At 35.3% G+C, this 21533-nt stretch overlaps 1 protein-coding gene across 12 annotated transcripts in view; it reads right to left on the minus strand.

Annotated features, from left to right (window-relative positions):
• Positions 1-21533, minus strand: part of LOC136415792 (protein tramtrack, beta isoform-like) — a 108022-nt gene that overhangs the window by 32843 nt on the left and 53646 nt on the right. Inside the window, exons 4-5 of one of the 12 annotated variants that reach the window (XM_066400601.1) lie at positions 12478-12884; positions 12040-12426 (exon numbers count right to left, since the gene is read on the minus strand). The exons of 5 other annotated variants lie outside the window; for them this stretch is intronic. In XM_066400601.1, the coding sequence (XP_066256698.1) occupies positions 12055-12426; positions 12478-12884 (779 nt within the window). In that variant the 3' untranslated portion in view covers positions 12040-12054. Of the gene's footprint in view, positions 1-12039; positions 12427-12477; positions 12885-13694; positions 14172-14231; positions 14633-15172; positions 15569-15623; positions 16031-16416; positions 16813-16867; positions 17275-18653; positions 19047-19108; positions 19552-20222; positions 20643-20789; positions 21224-21533 lie in introns of those variants that run through there. 6 more of the 12 variants (XM_066400602.1, XM_066400596.1, XM_066400597.1 and 3 more) reach the window with 6 other exon arrangements.

Below are 21533 nucleotides of genomic sequence, written 5' to 3' on the forward strand. Positions count from 1 at the left end.
GTTTCTTTCCAGGAAACACATAAATTGTACCTGAAATAAAATTTCAGGGATATTTTAACAACATTTTTCTCAGATTTTGAAATCATCTATTCTAGTACATCTTTCTTATAATTGTAACCCTCTGTACAACCCCATTGGATGTATCTGGATTAATAGGATAGTGGTTATGATTAGAAGTAATTTTAACAATCTTCCCGAAAGTGATCATCCTAGACTTGCATCTCAACTTGTGGTACTGTGCACACAGCCACATGGTCCTCCCAACGGTGCTCTTTCTGTTTATCAGGTACTCGTCATTATCCACAACCAGTTTGGGGTTTTTGATACCAGGCATAATGTAGATTATGTCTAAAAATGACCCATATAACATAATTTCGAATAGGTTTCAAGTGTAAAACATCACTAAGTATAGAACTAACACAGCTTTAGGTAATTTTCAAGAATTATTTAATTACTCGAGATAAATTTATCGGAGTGAACAATTGTAACCGATTGAAGAAAGCAGTTTTTATTGACGAATGGATTTAAGGGAGAGTGGTTGTGGGGTCTACTACTGACCATTACAACTGTGCCGTAAGTGATCAGAGAAACGCTACATCTACATTTGAAGTTCTCTGAACACCTCCATTTGGTCCTATTATTTGTCTTAGAGTGAATGAAGAATTCTTTGTTATCGATAATTAGCTTTCGGTTCTTTCGGCCCGGTTTTATATGTATAAAATCTAGAAAATGCAAAATTCGATAGAAGTAGGATCTTCTCAATGGTTCTAAATAATGAGTTGCGACGTCTTCGAAAAAAACTGTAAATTTTGAATATCCCTTAAAGAGAATAGACAAAATAATAATATCCCGTAATATGTCGTTTGCACCAATTATTAGTCTTTTATTAGTACTAACCCGAACTAAGTATGACATCAAGCAGCCTCACAACCCTCAAGTATATCACGAATCTGGGTATGAATGTCGAAAAGACTAAACTCTTTGTTAAGCATTGACACTCATTTAATATATATTTCAAATCTTATTTGTACGGACAATGGTAACTGATTGGACCAAAAAATTCTCATTAACACCAGGATTCAGAGGAGGATGGTTATGGGAACGATTAACGGTTACTATCCTGCCGTAAGTAATAAGGGTGGCTGTGCATTTACATTTAAAGTACTGTGTACACCTCCATCTCGTTCTAGTGCCCTGCTTGGTGTTAATGGTGAATTCGTTGTTGTCCAGAATTATCTTTGGGTTCTTGGTACCTGCTCCAATGTAGATATAACCTTAAAAAAATATTGACTGAAAAAGGTCTCTCATAGTCGTTGGATGAAGTGTAGACTAAGTTCAGATTACAAAAAATAAGAAATCCTTATTTCTTATGTGTTAAGTTTCCATAACAAAACTTGAAGTACACTGTAGCAAAAATAAGGGTTAATTTGGTTAAAACCGCTATTTTCAGATTCAGCAATAACCAGCCACAATATGAGAAAAAATTGTGGAATGAATTAACCGTTATAAACTTGCCGTCAGTAAAACTGATTGACTAGGCATATATTATACAATATGTAAAATCTGCGTATGCCTCCATCTTCTCCCAGTGCGCATCTTGGTATTAAAGAATGTTTTTTTAATCCGGAAGCATCTTTGGGTCATTCATAATCGTATCTGGCTCAACATTATAAACTTAAAAACGACATTTAAAAAAATAGTGCCTTAGAATTATCAAACTTACAATATCCTTAAAACCCTAAATATAATGAGCAAGAACTAACAACTGGACAATATTTACTTAACAGTTTACTTTGATTTTAGCCATCATTAGATTTTTGACACTTATTTTCTATCTTTATGTGTTAAGTTTCCATAACAAAATTTGAAGTATATAGAACAGTGAAGCCGGAGTTAGCAGGTGGGGGATGATTATGGCCGTCCTTCAACAGTTTTATGGTGACTCCCGCGGTGACCATCTTGGCGGGGCATTTCAATCCTTTCGACTGACAACTCCAGTAAGTTCTTCCTAATTTGGGAACGAAATTGTGGACGCTGTAGATGTAGTCTCTCCAGAGAACTTGGCTATAGTTGCTTCTTTTGCCACAGTGTATGAATGTTAATTGTTCTAAAATGGATTTATGTGTAAGCAAACAAATATATTAAGTGTAGAAGTAAGTGCAAATTACGCATAAGAACGTTTGGTTTTAGGAAATATTTTCTTGGCAATGTGGTATGTGAGATTGGATTATTTATTAGCCAGGGAGGTTTTATTTAAATTCAAATATAGCCAGAACTTTGTATAACGTATGTAACACTGCTTTTGAGACAAATTAACGAATGAAACTTGTGTCACCAACAAATGTTGTATCTAGCCGGCGTTGGATATAACAATCGAGCATCAAGTTGTGTGCTAATACCACACGTCGATTTTGCTAGAAAAATTATTGTTTTGGACGCCCTCTCTTGGTAGAAAGGGAAAGGTTGTGAAGAAATTTCTGCGCCCCCTCAAATTCCACCCGCGTCCCCACCACCAGCATTGGGATGAGAATAATTCCATAGAGAAAAACTGATTTTCCCCCGGTTTTAAACTAAAAATCTGCTTCAACCCCACGTGAAAAATGTGTCGCTACATAAATTCAAATCAAAAATACATAAATACACTACAATGAAACGTCTGACTTATTCCCAATTTGCAAATGAATCACTTCAATATCATTTTACCAGTAATATTTTATTGACAAACAATTATGTACTTACGGTAGAAGAATGAAGAAAATTTATTTGCAGAAAGTTGCATAATGCATAACGCTTATTAGCATTAAGTGAACAAAATGTATACTTACACAAGTATATAATAATAATAATAATAATTCAATTAATATAATATTGTTATGGAAGCTAAGAGCCACTAGTTACTTGGACAACAAGAGAGGGAAATGCTACTTTTACTCCCTCGAATAATTTAACATCAGCATCCGAGGGAGTAAAAGTCACTTTTTTCCAAGGTGTGCATCTAATTTTTCTTACGTCCAATGTTCTCTTTCAGAAAAACAAAGTGTTATTTGTAATTGTGAAAAGGGCTTGTTTATTTCGTTGTTTATCAAGAAAACATCTAAAACGCAATTTGTATTAAAAAATGAAATGCCTTTCAAGAGGTTGATTTCATTCATTTTCAATTAACCAATGAGGGCATAATATTCCGGCCGGGTCTGGCTGGCAAAGAAGTCAACCTTCCAGATGTCGAGCAAGAACGCTCCACTGAAGAGTTTTGGGCTTTTCTTAGCTGAAAGTTAATGATAACTACGAAGGGACAGAAGTTGTGCAACAGAATTATGCGAAAAATGCGCTAAGTAGATGGTGAACTCGTTCAGAGGAAAATGACAGGAATCTGAAGGAAAATGCGATTTACAGGAGAGCGAAGTCCTTTGTATATATTTTGAAGGTTTTTTGTGTTGTTGTACTAGGACATACATAGAAGACTCGCCTTATGAGTAATTAAAGTGATGTGACTTAAAATAACGCGGTCACTTTTACCTCAAAACTACTGTTACATACGTTTTACGAAACACCGCTTAAACGAAGTGTATATTGCTACAGGATGAGAATTCTAAGTAATACTAAATGATACTAAACAATACTTGTATAAAATAGTATCAAAACTAAAATAAAATAAATGGTGATTTTTACGATTAAAATGCAGAGTTAATACGTAAATTGAAGTTGAATTTAATTTCTAGATTTTTTAAAAATAACAACAAAATAATTAACAAAAAAATGAGACTGTCAACAAGACATTTTCAGCTAAAAAACCTATTTACGTAACCAGATAAGAAACGCGTAGTTTCGTGTAACGAGTGGAATGTTGCGGTTAAATATTATATGTATAATATTTTTAGGTCCAATAGATGACTTTTTTGGAATTTTGGTGAAAGATGTACAATCTCAAAAAAGGGAAAAATATCGACGTACTCGAGTAGTATACTCAACCTGTAAACCTAAAAATAACCATTGTTGTTACCAGTCCCATTAACAGTTACGAAATGAAATCGATTTCGTCACAAGGTTTGATTAATATAACTGTCCTTTTATTTGTGAAAAATTATGTGATAAAATATGACGAATTGAAATAAATGGAAGTGGCAAAATGTGCCGAATAGTCATACGACTTTAAAAAGTCTCAGTTAAATTACCTCTACAGACTGTTTTTTAAAGTCAGGGCTCAACTTTAACAAGATATTCGGCTCAAAATAAGATAAAAAATTCCTATTTTTTTCAGAATCGTTCCATTTCTGACGTAGATTGTGTTACAAAAAAAAACCTAGTGTGCGCGAATTGAGCAGTCATTTAAAAGTACATTTTAATTATTTTCCCCTTAATGTTGCGCTGTATGTTTAGGAAACACCCTGTATAAATTGTGTGTATCGAGTTTTAAAAACTAAAAAAAGACAAATCACATTCTCATGTTTGTGAGATTCAATAATAACCAACCAGAATACTGCAAAAAAAGCTAAAGAAAATAGCCCTAATTTAACCCCTAATTGGCACTTCTAAAATAATAATTATAATTGTAATTCCCTTGAGATTTTTGCTGTTTCACGTAAAATTTCTTGCATCTCAACCCCTCCAAAGAAATCATGGGAGGATCATGGTTGTGGTTCTCCCTAATCCAGATCTCCTGCCCATGGGACGTTAGGGCGGCCCTGCAGAAGGTTTTCCGGTCCGAAACGCAGCTCCAATATGTTTTTCTGTCAGATTTATTTTTCATTCCAAAAATGTAGTTTCTGACAATCAGTTGCGGTTGTCTTAGTCCGATTTTGAAGTAGACGAGTTCTAGAATTATTTAATGTTAGTATTGGGAAGAATGGCTTGCAATAAAAAAGGGGATGTCTACCTTACTTCGGGTGAGCTGGAAAAAATCTAAATAAATTGCTGTGTATAATGTGGGTATATTTTGTATAAATAATTCTAAATTAAATATATATAGTATTAAAGCAGGTTAAATAGAACAAATATAAGCTATTGGTTAATAATACTGATATTCTAGTGTTGATTGGTCGCTATTATTTGTCTTTTTCACGAGAAATACTTTTCGTCATTCATGAGAATTTTTTGATTCGGCTTAGTAAGCTGGTATGTACTGTGTCTAGTATAAAGAAAGCTAGTATGGGCCCCTCGAAATAGCAGGAGATACCTACAGATTTATTTAAGTCAGGAAAAAATTACGCAATTTAAAGACCAACAAAAATACTTTTTACTAGTTCTTGAGACATAAGAATACCAACTATTTTTAAAATTTTATTTCACTGTTTTTTCTGTCGTTAATACTAAACTTCTTAAAGTGATTTAAAGTTGCCATGATAGAGATTCATTAAAATTTCTCAGTCTTCAATATTAACGTAAGGAAAAAAGTCAAACCTAAAAAATTCCTTTTTGTTTTCAAATAACTTAAAAACTAAAACACAAAAAAAATCCTTGTACAATATCATATGTCGCTGTATGTATATTTCTGACTAGCACAGCAATTTTGAATGAAACAAAATTTATCTGAATATTTATATGCATGAGAGTTGCGATTAACTCAAAATTAATTCAAAACCAAACCAAAAAACCCGATTCAACGAATTTCAAGTTGAAAGAAATATTTCCAACGTAAAAGCCAATCGAACCTGTTGAAGTTGTCGAATGAGGCCGCTTAGAATATAAAGCTTCGAAAAATTCAAATTGGGGTTTCTACTGGCCGTACCATAGCAATGCCAAGGTATCTCTTACCTTATATTACCCTTAAGTTGACAGATAATAGATACCTTCATACCACCCTATAGCGGCCGGTTAAGAACGACATCAGTTACTCAATTTTCTTGAATTTGGAAAATACTGCCTGATAGGAAGTTGACCACTTGCGGTTTTTGGAAGAATGGATGTCCAAAAATAAGCTAAAATCTTGTGAAGAGTTCAAAGTCTACTTAGACACGTTCAGAAGAAGAAGTAGATATTCACACAAAATCGGGTCAAAGCTTAAAAAGACGAATGTTATAATTTGTAACGAAAAGATCATTCAATATACAGGGAGTCATTTGGTGACATGCCGATAGATTACAGACCAATTCCTTGCATGATTTTAACACGCATTTATACGAAGAAATTCTTTACATAAATAAGAGTCCCCAAATATTATATATGCATAAGTAAGCAAAATTTATAGTTTCAGATCTTATATAAATAGTACTACCTCAATCGAAGCAATGATAATTAAAGAAAAATAAATTTAACGTTTCTCTCGGTAACGAAGTTTATACGAAGGACTTACCTTAAAATCATGCAAGGAATTGCCCTGCCATGTACCGACATATTATTAAATATTACCCTGTCTTCCTTAATTTATCACAACCCTGTATAAAGAGGCCCTAAGAGAGCCAAAGGCCCTGTTGTGAAAAGTCACCAGAAGAATAAATCCCAACAACTGCTGGGATTTCCTCTTAAAATCGATTTAAATTGGAGTTGATGTTATTTTTATTCCGACCTTCAAACAGTTATAAACAGTTGCCCAACTATTACTTCTGCTGAATGTGGTCAATATAAGTTTTAGAGAGATAGATACTGTCATGTAATGTTGTTTCCTAGCAAATACCTAACATAAATAGAGATCTATTGTTATAATAATTATACAGCCCTTAATTCGAGTGTACAATGGACCATATTTCTTTATTAGAAATATTTGTTCCTAAACTCTACAAAATTTTATATTTTTATAACTAAAAAATTACATAATTTAAAAGGGATTTATGCATAAAAGCAATCACAAATATTCATTGGCATAAATTTGGAATTTCAGTCTCTTCTAAAATTATTATACATATATTATATAAAAAATATATAAAATGACATAAATAGAAATATATAGTATAATTAATACATCCTCTAAATCAGATCATGATAATAACTCAATGTAAATAAAAAATATTTTGATTAGAATCTTCAAGTTAAACAGCTTTAGAGATCAAATTTCTGGAAAAAAAACCAAAATTGGATTTTTAAAAATTTCCTTTTATCCGCTCCATATGAGATTTAATGGCAGTGAAAAAGAAGAAAGAAGATAGTGAAACTAATAAACAAATCTATTGTCGCAACCGTACTTCGGTACTTCTAAATCGATATCCTCTCTCACCAATTTTCTAGTCATTAAGGAATTATCCTGCTTGTTGATTTTTAGTACCAGCTGGTAGATTTTGCTTGGCTTCATCATTATAAAGCATATTGTAGTAAAAAGTATGAAAATCTGGCTCAGTCTTGTTCCTGTTAACCACATAAAAAATTTTAAACGGAAGACCATTGAAATTAACTTGTGGAGGGAGGTGGTTATGCTCCTCTCCGAAGAAAATCTTGTTTCCCCTTGAGGTAATCCTAGATTTGCATTTAAAGTCCTTCTTTGAGCGACATTCCCAGTAGGTACGATCCGAGGGCATTGAATGTCTGGTGTAAACGTAGCTGTTGAGTATCAATTGAGGGTTCTTGCGGCCGGCGAAGAAATATACTTTTGTAGCTAAAATTAAACAAAATTAGATTGTGAAATTTTTAATAAGAACGTGCGTGCATTCAGGTAGGATAGGAGGAAAACAAAAAAAAGGATTTACTTCAATTAAATTAAAACGTGTGTGTGGAACCAAAAATTATTAAAATTATTTAATTTTTTCCTAATAATTAAAATTATTCTTCGGTATGCCATACTATTATTTACATTTGACACACCTTAAAGTGGATACGATAAACTGTTCTTAACGGACAGCCGCTGTTAACATTTTTTTAATGGCGACTGACGTAGGCCAGTTAGGCTAAAAGCACTAACAGAAAAATTCATATGTATTAGATGATTTACTGCCGAATACTATTTATTTTCCACTATTGTATAAAAGTAAACTTAGAAAGTACATTTGTATGTTATTTGAAATGGACTAAATTGTGTTCAATAATGTAAATAACTCTCACATAACAGTTAATTTTAAAATTCAAATCCATACGTTATTTATTTAATAGAAAGTTATCGAGCGTACCTTCAATAAAATACCGTATCGCTAATTGACATCTATGTACACATTCATGTTAACGTTACCGTATAACTGTTTAGCGCATGATAGCGAGACTACCTTACATTGAGGTCAGTCAAAATTGTCGAATAGAGAATATAAAAATATTTTTTAAGTTTCTCCCATTTTGTACCAACTTGAAACTGGAAGACCAAATTAAAATTCCGGTCATAGCATCAAGAAATACAATCTCTAGAAATTTACGAATAATCTATGACCTGTAATGACTTGCGATAAGATAATACCCCAAGGAAATTCTTAGCGTAAGGAGCACGAGAACTTTCCATTGTCAGCCTTGAAACATTAACAACTATTTTTGCACAACTTTAACAAAAACAGATTTTAACCCTTCGTAATTGATATCCTTGGGTACGTGGGTGTGTTGGACGCTGCTGGGGTCACTGATTCGGAGGGTGCTACCAGCAGTTACAAACCTGGCCTTGCATTTGTATGTATCCCCAATGTGGCATTTCCAGTAGGTGTGATTATTTCTCTTGTAGTGCACTTTAAAAATGTAGCCATTGTATATTAATTGGGGGTTAAAACGGCCTCTAGTGAAGTACACAATACCTAAGATTAAAAGATGATTAGTAGTGGAATGTGAGAAAAAAAACAGATTTTTTTGGATATACAGAAAGATGAACAGTTGTTCATTTTTTAGTTTTAGTGCAGGTAGTTTTTATTAACTTTACCAGTAATAGCACTGTTGCCTAATTAACAAGAACTCTAAGCTCTTGATAATGTTTACGGAGCTTCAATAATTTTGCCCCCAGCGCAGTGGCACTCCTATGTACCCTTATGCAGACTTCACTATCGTTGAAAAAAGCACTTTTTTGTCCCAAATTCCATTCATGCATATTACCCTAAAATTAATCGATAATTCTTCATCTACCTATTATATTACATATGAGTCTTTACTAATAACATAAACAATATCTAAGTCTTCTTCACTATTTTAACAACCGCTGATCGTAGACCTTCGCAATTAATGGCAGGTGGTTCGTGGTTGTGATCCAAACTAGCGACCTCGGTAAACTGTATCACTGACCCTACAGTGACGAATCTGGCCCTACACTTGCTGCCCCTGTCGCCAAAGATGCACCTCCAGTAGGTGCGGTCTGTGGAGCTGTAGTGCAACCTGAACACATGACCATTGTAGATTATTTGGGGCTTTATGCGCCCTTTGCTGAAGTACACTCTACCTGAAAGGTTCGGATATTCATACTATTGCAAAAAAGGGGTTCATATTATACAGAAATATGTAGGTTGCGATGCATGGTTGGCATGCCTGGTAAATCTACTTCAGCAAATTATTTCTTGCCCTAGAACTCGTGAAGATTTACCATTGAGCTGCAAAGGCCAGTGGAAATTTCTATTTCTTTCAGAACGGTAGGTTCCCCTACGATCTCTGAGCATTCTCAAAACTGAGTGCAGAAACTGGGAACGAGGCAGGAAATGGTCTCGGGCCTAGTTTTTAAACTTATTCTACATTTAAAAAAGGAAATTTTGTCAGAAAAACAGTATCATTTACGTTAGATCTCACATTTAATGTTCTGTTTATAATAATTAGGGTATTTGTATAGTTGATTTTGATAGAGACAAGTTCTTAAACTGACTGAGAAGAGTGAGAAAATAGGAGAATTGTAGTTGGCTTACCTTTGCGTTTGGAGGAGGTTCAGATGTAAAACGCAAACCTTATTTTATAATATAGATATATTTTGTGTATGTTCTAAGTACAGAAAATACAAACTAATGGCTTTAAATATCCGCTAAAACGCAGATAATCTACAATTAACTAACTAAACGCTCTTTTCGGTTTTAGCACAGTTTCTAGACCAATCACTTCAACTCAGCAGAAACACAGTGTCTTCCAAGAGAGGTACTAATTATGGACTAACAAAAGGAGAAATAACAATGATTAAATTGCTACTAATCAAAAAGTTAAAAACTATACAGGGAACTCTCATAATACGTACCGTATCATTGTCAATATAAGCCAGCGATCAACACCGTGCTCACTCGAATAGGAATTGAATTTAACTAATGTCTTTAAAGCGATCGTCTATATTAATCATATGGATACATAATATCTATATAATCCTAATTTTGGACTACAATTACCTGCTCAGTTAACGTATTCATACAATACACAAACCAAACTTTAGACACTTTCAGAGAGGTAAGGTGGTCAACATTCCATGGGGTTAGAGTCTTCTCATAATCTGCAGGAGAAATAGCAAACCAATATAACTAATTTGGCCTTGATTTTAACGAAAAAATTACTAATGTTCATCTATCGTTTTTAGTTCTCTCGCTACACAGTTCCTCAAACTTGACACTATTAGGAGACCCCATAGATCTCTTAAGGCACTTTCTAGGTATAATCATCTACCATGAAACCAACCTGCGGAACAGTCCTGTGGAACCAATGTAAAAAACTTGAGGGGCTGGAGCCAGGTTCCCCGAACTGGACGGCTTGTGACCTCAAAATGGGCAGAACTATTGACCATCTCACCGGTCAAACATTCTAAGACCCGGTTGTACAATCATGGTACAAATGCTGGTTTAGCTGTACCCTACTAGTACTTAAACCATCCATAAGAAAAAAATTATATATTTCTTTATATACTGTTGCAGAAAAAACCGTCTGAGAATTTTGTTCCTTTCCAGTTCGCGCCGTTCAGGGAATCAAAAATTTCTCTGGTCACCCTCTGTATACTTTATGTTAAAACCGCCACTGTGGTATTGAAGAATAAACCAAGGTCTCTCTCAGTTTCATTGGATTCGCCTCAATTTCCATTTGAACTTTCCACCTTAACATAGGGATATTGTTTCGAAGAGTACCGACTCTTCTGCACAACCCTAACAACGGCTGACTTCAACCCCTCACAGTTAATCTCCCTGAGTTCGTGGGTATGCAACAGACTAGAGGCGTCGGTGATTTGTAGAGTAGTACCAGAAGTTACAAATCTAGCCTTACATTTGTATCTATCCACAAACTTGCATTTCCAATAAGTGTGATTGTTTTGATTGTAGTGTAGCTTGAATGTAAAACCATTGAATATTAGTTGGGGTTGTAGGCGGCCTCTGCTGAAGTACACAACACCTACAATTGAGGAGTAATTTAGTTGCGGAATGGAAGAAAATATTATTGAAATGAGTATATATAGACAGAAAAAGGAGCGAAGACATAATTTTCCAAATTGTCGTAGATAGAGTTTTCTTAACGCACTTATGTATCTTTTTTAATTCTTTTTTCAATTTGAACTATAGCTGAACGTAAAACTTCGAAGTTGATAAAAGGGGGAGGGTGGTTATGGTATAAACTATTATCATCAGTGAACTGTAACACATCATCGTGGGTGACGAATCTGGCTTTGCATCTGCTTTTTCGGCTCGCAAGAAGACACTTCCAGTAAGTGCGGTTCACGGAATTGGAGTGCATCATGTAGGGATAGCCATTAAAGACGATATGGGGCTTCAAGCGCCCTTTCTTGAAGTACACTATACCTACAATAAAAAATAATTTAAACTTCTTCAACGCCCATTAAAAAAAACAACACAAGAAGTTGCTGCTGAAGATCGGAGAAAATACTGAAAGAATCTTCAATGTTTTGTATAGATTCTGAGAAACTTCAGATAACACCAATTTAGAAATGGTAAGTACTCCCAAAAAAACGAGATTTTCGGAATTAGTAATGCTCCAAGGTAATTGAGCAATTCTAAATAGTAAATAAAAGAGAGATTCTAAACTTGATTCTCATATTAGTGATGCTCCTAATGCTTAAGAGTGCTGAAATTCTAGAAATCAATAAATATTATAGGTATGAATGAAAACTCTAATTAAATTAAACTCGTTTTAGCTTGCAAAGAATATCATGTTTTGAATAAAAAGATTCACAGTCATTAATGTGTTATAAACTATATCAGCACTACCTAAACTAATGCAAATAAGTTCAAATTGACAGCATACTGAGACATTATCTTACAGTTAGATAAAGGAGGTCCTCCTGAAATAATGCCCAGTAAATTCCTTCCAATTAGGCAAATTTAAAAATCGCGCGACTTGTCTGGGAATCCCCCCAATTTTGTTGATCCCCATGGGGGTCTTGAAGCACCTTCCTTGGAAGTACCTAATGAAAAACCTCGAATGGGTCAAGTCAGGAGGGCGGAGAGAAATGTACTTTCTGCAAATTTCCAAGAAACCTGCATCAGAGATGGTTACTGTTCGGTTTTTCCTCGGATTGGCATCGTCTTCTATTTTAATGTACAATATTTCCCCTAAATCATGGACATGTTGGATATGTAAGTTGTTTAATTCCTCACAACTGCATTGTCCACATACCCCAATTATGAATAAAACCTATAATAGATCGATTATATTTTAACTTAGTCAATTTGAAGCTTTCTTCACCTTAACTGCTAAATATACGTGGTCGGGTGCCCCATGGATAAAGCTCAGAAACTGCTCAGTAGTCAGTCCTGTTGATTTTGTAGGGAGACCTTCGGAAAACTTTTTAATGTAAGCTCGCAGCTTTTGGAATTGACCCATGTCGATGTTGTGCAGAGACATTAATACGTTTTTCAACATGTAAAAATAAGACCAAAGAGTGTTAGCTTTAAAATTAGGCATTGCAGCTTGCTCCTCGAAAAAAGCCAACAAAGTATCTTCAGTGTAATCGTGATAGTCGTTATCAGATGCCCATTTAATAAATTTGTCATATATGCGATGGTAGGTTTCGGTGGTCTTGGACAATACAGGGTGACAGGTGTCTTCCTCCAGATTGATTCCGGGTTCCACTTTGATGTCACATATGGAAACTAGAAAATTTTTAATCAATAAAACATTGTGGGTTCGTTATTTGGGACAGAAAATATTTTTTAGAACCGTTAAAGTATGATGAGCTTCGCGCATCCATATCGTATGTAAAGCAACGCGTTTTTTCATTGTTACTATTTTTTCAGGTTGTCCGACGTGAAAAAATGAAATTTGTCCATTTTGCAAGCTGCCTCGGACAATGCGGCTATTCGTAAGACTGTGTCTATATGGACACAGTCGTAAAAGAGTATTTTGGGGGACTTACTTCCCTGATTTAGAATAACGCACATTTCCGAACTATACGGTGAGCACTACCTAAACCTACAACAATAATTTTTGGTTATATAATAAATTATGTTATTTTATTCACCGATTTCCAATTTTTCACATCGTTGAAGCGGGACTTTTAAGGAACTTAAAACTTCAACATAAGTTAGATTGGCTAAGCACCAGAACGCAATTGGCGCCCTGCAAGCGTTTCGCTTAGCCGGTTCAAAATAATGTAATGAATCCAACTAGGACACTCAATTTCAAAGTCCACTGGACATGAGATAACTACTTTTAGCGGGAAGTAGGAATTATTAGGGATTTATTGTCATAGAAATATTACAAAATAAAATCCTATTGCACACTGGATGTATATTTTTAATATGAGTTAACAATGAACCCATATCATATAAAATATGCTGGGCGTCCCATGGCCTAAGGTCGCTGGCTTGTAGATGCACGTCTTCACGACACTATTGGAGTTGTAGCTATATTGATCTGAAGATTCCGTGAATCAACTAAGTCGTGATCTTAAGTCATAGGGCACCCTGTATAATGCACATAAATAATAAACAACAAAAAAATATTAAACAAATTATCAACTTATGTTTAACAATAATTACTGCTTTCTCTTACGTTCCAACTACATGGAGAGCAGTGAGAGCAGTCCGTTTGAAGCAATGTCCAGTAAAGTCCTTCCAATTAGGCAAATTAAGGTATCTGGCGATCTCCCTGGGTACGCTCCCAATTTTGTTAATTCCGATCGGGGAAGTATAGCACTTCCCATCGGCATATCGAATGAAAAACTTCGAATTGTTGATGGTCGGAGGACGAAGAGAAATATACTTTCTGCAAATGCCCAGAAAACTCGCTTCGGTGATCACAAAAGTCCTATTTTTTTTAGAATTGCTGTCCTCTCGTTTAATTTGCAACGTTTCCCCTAAATCCTCGACATCTTGTACTTGCAAATTGCATAAATCCTCCCGTGTACACTGTCCACACACTCCAATTATAAACAAAACCTATCAAAAACCATTCTTAAGTTAGATATTTTGACCTCATTTAATCTTCATTTAGTTCACCTTAACAGCTAAGTACTTCACGTCAGGAGCTCCATGAATAAATCTCAGAAACTGCTCTTCAGTAAGCCCCGGAGTGTTTCTAGGGAGACAACCCTGGTTCCAATACTTAAGGTAACCCCTCAATTCCTTGTATTGTGATATGTCGATACTATGGAGAGACATTAGCACGCTTTTCAGCATTGAGTAATAAGCCCAAAGCGTATTGGCTCTTAATTTGGGTCTTGAAGCCTGATATCTAAAGAAGGCCAGTACTGTGCTTTCCGAATAATCGTGAAAATCGTTTTCGTAAGTCCATTTAATAAATTTTTCGTATATGCGGTGATAGGTGGGCTTCGATGGGGCTTCTGGGGACTCCTCTAGGAAAGTAGGAGATTCTTTTTTAATTTCTGTCAGGATCGACTCTAAAAATATGGAAAATTAGCACCTCGTGAAACTTTGTTAGAGTAATTTGCAGGTCGGGAAAAAAATACAAATATGACTAATTAAAGCCCAGTTGTTGGCTCTGGGCTTAAGCTCGGTTCTCCTAAGCCCAATCCTCGTAAAAGTATACGAATGCACATAAAGAATTTGTACACCATATGTGTATCAGATTGCAGATTGTGATATTGATTCACTTCTAATGAACGTCAAAAATTGACCATGGTCAGATTTAGGTGAACCAAGTTTAAACCATTATTCAACAACTGGACCTTACGATCTTTAATATAGAAAAAAAACAATGTAAATCAAATTTTACAATTAAAAAAACCAAATAGCGAATTATTTATCAGATATCTTCTAGGACTTCTGGGGCTCCTCTGTATAATAATATGGCAGTAATAAAAAAATACGTGCCAAAGAGACGCCAAATATCCGTTCTTTCTGCAGCAACTAACTTGCCCAAATAACGTCTTCTTGTGAGGGCATAATTCCAAAGATTACATAAGTAGTGAATAAATAACAACATACACGATGTCTTATTTGCCGGTTACGAGATAAGAAGTTCGCTTGAAGCAGTGTCCAGTGAAGTCCTTCCAATTGGGTAAATTCAAATATCGAGCCACCTCCTTCGGTATCCCACCAATCTTATTAATCCCCATGGGTATTTTACAGCATTTCCCATTGATGTATTTAATAAAAAATTTTGGGTTGTCCATTAGAGGGGGGCGAAGGGAAATATATCTTCGGCAAATTTCTATGAAATTTGCATCACAGATCGTAAAAGTTCGATTTCTCGTCTGACTGTTATCCACCACTTTAATGTGCAACATTGTCCCTAAATCCTCAACGTCTTGGACATGTAAGTTGTTTAATTCGTCGCGATTGCACTGTCCAAATACTCCAATTATAAATAAAACCTGCAACGTTATATGCTCTTAACATGAACTCAGCTAAGTAGTAACTTAACTTCACCTTCATTGCTAAATACTTCCCGTCAGGTGCTCCATGAATGAAGTTTAGGAACTCATTTCCAGTCAATCCTGGAGCCTTTATAGGACGCCAACCCTTAGTCTTCTTTGTAAGATAATTTCGCAGGGTCCTGTATTCAGATATATCAATACTGCGATTAGAAATGAGGACGCTTTTCAACATATAGTAATAGGACCAAAGAGAGTTGGGTTTAAAGTTTGGTATTGAAGCTTGGTGTTTGAAGAAAGCTAACACCGTGCTTTCATCATAATCATTAAAGCCGTTTTCAGAACTCCATTTATTAAACCGGTTGAACATGCGTTGATAGGATTCTAAGAGCCTTGGAGGAACATTAACAGTTTCTTCTAGGAAATTTGGAGATTCTATTTTTATTTCCATCAGATTTGGATCTAAAATATGTGAAAGTTAGTTAAAACGTTGACAATCCTGATAACGATGAACACAAAATAATAATATGTTGTTATAGTAAGGCAATCAGAACATAAGAACGTCCCCTGCACGGGAGAGGTTTTATGACTCGTCGGAGACATTTGACGATGCAAAAAGAGGAAACTGTTAAATAGATCATAAATTACCAGAACAAGGAAAAATATCACCAAGGGGGGAATTATTTATGCAGACGCTGTTTTATAGGCCATTTTGATGTTATTCCCCGGGGAACATTGTTCTGTTCTGAGCGTAAAACCAGAGCCTCTGTTTCACTCTTCAAGGAATTACCATATTCAACCCGAAGCAAATAATAAAAACCAACAAGCTATAAACATAAATAAAATAGTCGTATTTAATAGAATCATTTTCCAGTTACATAGAGGGAAACTCGTTTAAAACAATGCCCTGTAAAAGCTTCCCAATTAGGCAAATTCAAATATCGAGCGACTTCTCTTGGTACCCCCCCAATTTTGTGGATCCCCATGGGCGACCTGAAACATTTGCCATCGGCGTATCTGATGAAAAACCTGGAATTGTTCATTCCAGCGGGGCGAAGACATATATACTTTCTGCAAATTTCCAAGAACCTGGCTTCAGAGATGGTACAAGTTCGACTTTTCTTTTGATTACTGTCTTTAAATTTAACGTACAAAATTCCACCCGAATCCTCGACATCTTGGACTTTTAAGTTGTTTAATTCGTCGCGTTTGCACTGTCCATACACCCCGATAATAAATATTACCTACAATGTAAATCCATCAGGATTCTAGTTTAATTACTCATTAACCAAACTTCACCTTAACAGCTAAATACTTCTCGTCGGGTGCCTCATGGATAAATCTAAGAAATTGCTCTTCACTCAGTCCTGGAGACATTTTACGATGCCAGCCCTCATTTTCTTCTTTAAGATACCTTCGCAGCTTCTTGAACTCTAATATATTGATATTGTGAACGGACAGTAACTTGGTTTTCAGCATGGAATAGTAAGACCAAAGACTATTGGCTTTAAACCCAGGCCTTGAGGCTCGATCTTTGAAGAAAGCCAGCAGGGTGCTTTCAGTATAATCGCCAAAGTTGTTTTCATAACACCATTCAATAAACTTATCATAGACGCGATGATAACATTCTGCAGTCTTCGATGAGCCTTGAGGGGATTCTTCTAAGAAATTCGGAGATTCTGCTTTAAATTCCTTGAAGCTCAGCTCTAAAAATTGATATTAAAAATTAGGCCTATTTATGATACTTCTGATTATGAGGAATCAATAAAGTAACATGAGTCAACCTATTTAATAAAAACGATGTTAGATAACAAACTACAAACTAAATTATAAACAATTCAAAGGAAACTACATTTTAATTATTTTAATTTACTTCATCTTGACCAATGGGGTCAGTGGGACATGCGGTCCAGTGAGGCAGATTTACAAATTTAGTCATTTGACGAGACGCTTCCCTAATTGTATTTGTTCCCATCGGGGTACTATAACATCTCCCATTGAGGCATATTTGACGGTAATTATTCCCAGCTATGGTAAATGTTCTTAAATCTTTCGTTTTATAATCTTTAACATAAAACAGAGCTTCAACGTCCTAAATGTCTTCAGTACTCAGGTAGACTAGCTCTTCATGGCAGCAGGACCCGAGAACAGCTATCATAATGATCATCTAGAGAAAGTTACATTATTAGACTAAAATTCTCAACTCTTTTGCAGGAATTCTCAACTCACCTTAATTCCTAGCTACTCTTCATTTAAAACGATTAAAAATTGTTCCCTGCTAAGGGGCACCGCAGGTTTCTCAAGCTTATCAACTCGATTTAGATTTTTAAAAAGTTGCCGCAACTTGTAAGACACCACATTCACTCTATGTTTGATCCTTAACATTCGTTTGAGAATAGAATATTGCATGGAAAAAGTGGAATTTTTAATGTTGACTCTATTCCAATCCCTGAGATGAACCATCAAGGAACTTTCAGAGTAATCAATGAATTACCTTAATGCCTTCCAGGCATTATCATTTTTGTAGATGCGATTGTGAGTGTTTGAGAATGAATATCAGAGGAATTTTTTGGTAGTGGTAATTGTTTCTTTTTGGGAGCAATCGGGTAGTTCTTGTTGTCTTGCACAAATTAGGGAAGCTGGAAAGAAAAGTTTTTGGGACGAAGCGAGATTGTCTTAGAAAAAGAGGAGGAAGAAGGAAGAGAGTCATAGGTATTCATAACAAAGAGTGATAGTTAAATAAAGCACTTGATATCGTATATGCGAACACACATTGGCGGATGTAAAGAGCAAGTGAAGCTTCAATAAAACAACAGGAATTAAATAAATTAAAAGTTTATTTTATTAACCGGGGAAGTTTTTGGTCTAATCAAAATGAAAAATCATGTGAAGTCCTGTTTTCTATAAAGACTAGCGATAGCAACAACTTACTTGTTGTCACATCGATAGAACCCAGGTTAATCAAGTGATTCAGATAACGAGCCCCCAATGATGTGCTTCCGTATAAGAAAATTATACATCCGCCGTTATTTATATTTCATAAAAAAACAATATAACATAACAAATTACAAATTAAATAACAAACAACTTGCAAACAAACCTAGATGGGATTAATTTTGATTTTCTTCAGACAAGGCCAGATATAATCGCTCCAGCGAGGCAAATTCAAAAATTTTGCCATTTGACGAGAAGCTCCCCCAATGGTTTTGATTCCCATAGGGGAGTTGTAACATCTCCCATTGAGGTATTTCACGAAAAACCTATTAGAGCTTCGCGTAATTCGGGACCGCAGAGTCATGTACTTGAGGTATATTTGACGGTAATTGTCTCCGACGATGGTAAATGTTCTCGGCAGTTTCGTTTTATAATCTTTAACTTTAATGTATAGTAAGGTTTCACAATCTTGAATCTCTTCAGTCTTCAGATAGACCAACTCTTCACGTCGGCAGGAGCCCAGAACAGCTATCATAATGATCACCTAAATAAAGTACCATTACTGGACCATAATTCTGATCACTTTTTCAACGATTAACAACTCACCTTAACTCCTAGATACTTTTCATCAGGAGCTTCGGTCAAAAAAGTGAAAAACTGTTCTCTGGTGAACACCGGGCATTTCTTAGGTTCATAACCCTGATTCCATTTCTTAAGAAGCTGCCGTACTCGGTTGTAAGACCCCACATCCACTCCATGATTGATACTCAACACTCGTTTGAGAATAGAATATTGCATCCAAAGAGTAGAACTTTTGATATTGAAGCTCTTTAAATCTTGAAAATAGGCCATCAAGGTGTTTTCAGAATAATCATTGAATTGCCTTGATGTCCTCCACGCCTTGAATTTTTCGTAAATGCGGTTGTAAGTGTTTGAGGATTTCAGAGGAATTATTTTGGCACTGATATCTTCTCCTTCCTCCTCAGGATCTAATTCTTCCTTCGGAAGGCCATCGGGCAATTCTTGTTTTATAATGTCAATTAGGGAAGCTAGAAAGTAAAGTTTTTTTTGAATTAATCGGGAGTAGTATGGAGAGGGAGGAAAGGGGAATAGGTTCAAAGTTAATCACAATTAAGAGCTATAAGTAAGAACAACAATTAAATGTGGCATCTGATATTACTCATGCAAACACACTTTTACATTCTCGCCAAACAACAACTGAGAAATAAAACAGGAATTCAATAAATTATAAGTTTATTTTATGTACAAATACGGTACTGCACAGTTGAAACGGACTTGAGCAACTTTGAGGTCAAACTCAAAATCAAATATCACCAACACATCCAGTTACACTGATCGAAGAAGAATGCTTTTAGTCGTTAAATTATAAATTTTAAATTTTGCAAGGACTTGGTCAATAACCCGCATCATCCTGTGTATATTGCACAAAGAGACCAATCACTGCTAAATGTAATGAGAAACTATGTCCAATCATAAACTTCAAGATACTTAGAAATCCGTTAACAGCTCCCGAGATATTGACTTTCAAAATTTCATTTTTTTCCGTTTAAATTGGAGAGTACTGCATTTTAGCGTTAAAACTAAACAGTACTAGTACGTTCAATATAAATTGCAGAAGATTTAATTTTGAGTAATATTAGTTAAAATACGTTTTGAGATTGGGAAATAATCTCTCTTTGTGAGTTTGCTTGGAAATTTATCAAACAAAAAATGTTCAATAAGAATTTCGTGACTTGGGATAAATCCCTGTTACATTCGGAGTGGTTTGCTTCATGCAGTGCCCGGTATATTCCTTCCAATCCGGCAGATTCAAATAATGAGCCACCTTTCTCGGAACACCCCCAATGGTGTGTTTCCCCATGGGGGACTTCACGCATCTCCCATTGGTGTAATTCAAGAAAAATCGTGAATCCTTATAATCAGTGGGACGCAGGCTGAGGAATTTTCTATAGATTTCGATGTATATGTTCCCAGCAATGGTGAAGGTTCGAACCTCCTGGTCATTGCGATCTTTGATAGTTATGTATAATATCGATTCAAAGTCTTGGACTTGGTCGGTCTTCAAATAAACCAAATCGTCGCATCGGCACGCTCCGAGCACACCCATCATTAAGACCACCTGAAGATGAAAGACATGGTAGATGCAGAAATTGGAGCGATGGGTCTAGGAATTAAGAATTAAAAAACCACAGATTTGATTGTGTAACAAACCCAGCAACAATTTAATTTAATTCTTAATTTCCTCTATTCACCACCTTCATCTTACCTTAACTCCCAAATACTTGTCATCTGGTGCTTCGTTCAAGAACTGCATGAATTGTTCTCTGGTGAAAACAGGAGATTTCTTAGGTTGATAACCCTGATTCAGCTTCTTAAGGTAAAACCTTAGATTGTTGTACAAAGACAAATCTATGCCGTGGTTGATGCTCATCAGACGCTTAAGCATTGAAAATTGCGCCCACATGGTAGAAGAGTTGGCATTCAAGTTGGCATGTTCTTGAAAGTACGCCAAAAAAGTATTTTCTGCATAGTCTGAATACTGATTTTTCTCTCTCCATGTATTGAAGTTGTCATAGACGCGTTGGTATATTCTAGAGGATTTTATAGGCCTGGACTGCCCAGAATTATTATCTTCAGCTATTTCATCCACTTCTTGATTAATGTAAGCCAGAATTTCTGGGTTCACATGGATGGTATCAGCTACAAAAATTTATTAGTTGAAAAACTACTGGTTTATTCTTTTGACTTGATATGAAGTTAAATTTCACGTTCTATATTTGGGTAGAAAAACCAACTACATCAATATAATAGACATACTCTACAGGGTGTCTCGAAATTAGGTTGTACAACTTTAATACCATATAAGACCAAAAAAACGGCAAAAAAGCTAAAAATGTCATATAATTTCGGGACAACCTGTATAATGCAATCTAATAAAACCAATATGTATTAAAACATCATAAAATCGAAAAATAGGTTGGAATGCAGAGAAATGATCATTGATGAATTC

The sequence above is a fragment of the Euwallacea similis genome, chromosome 21 (assembly GCF_039881205.1).
Source record: "Euwallacea similis isolate ESF13 chromosome 21, ESF131.1, whole genome shotgun sequence".
Lineage (NCBI taxonomy): Eukaryota > Metazoa > Arthropoda > Insecta > Coleoptera > Curculionidae > Euwallacea > Euwallacea similis.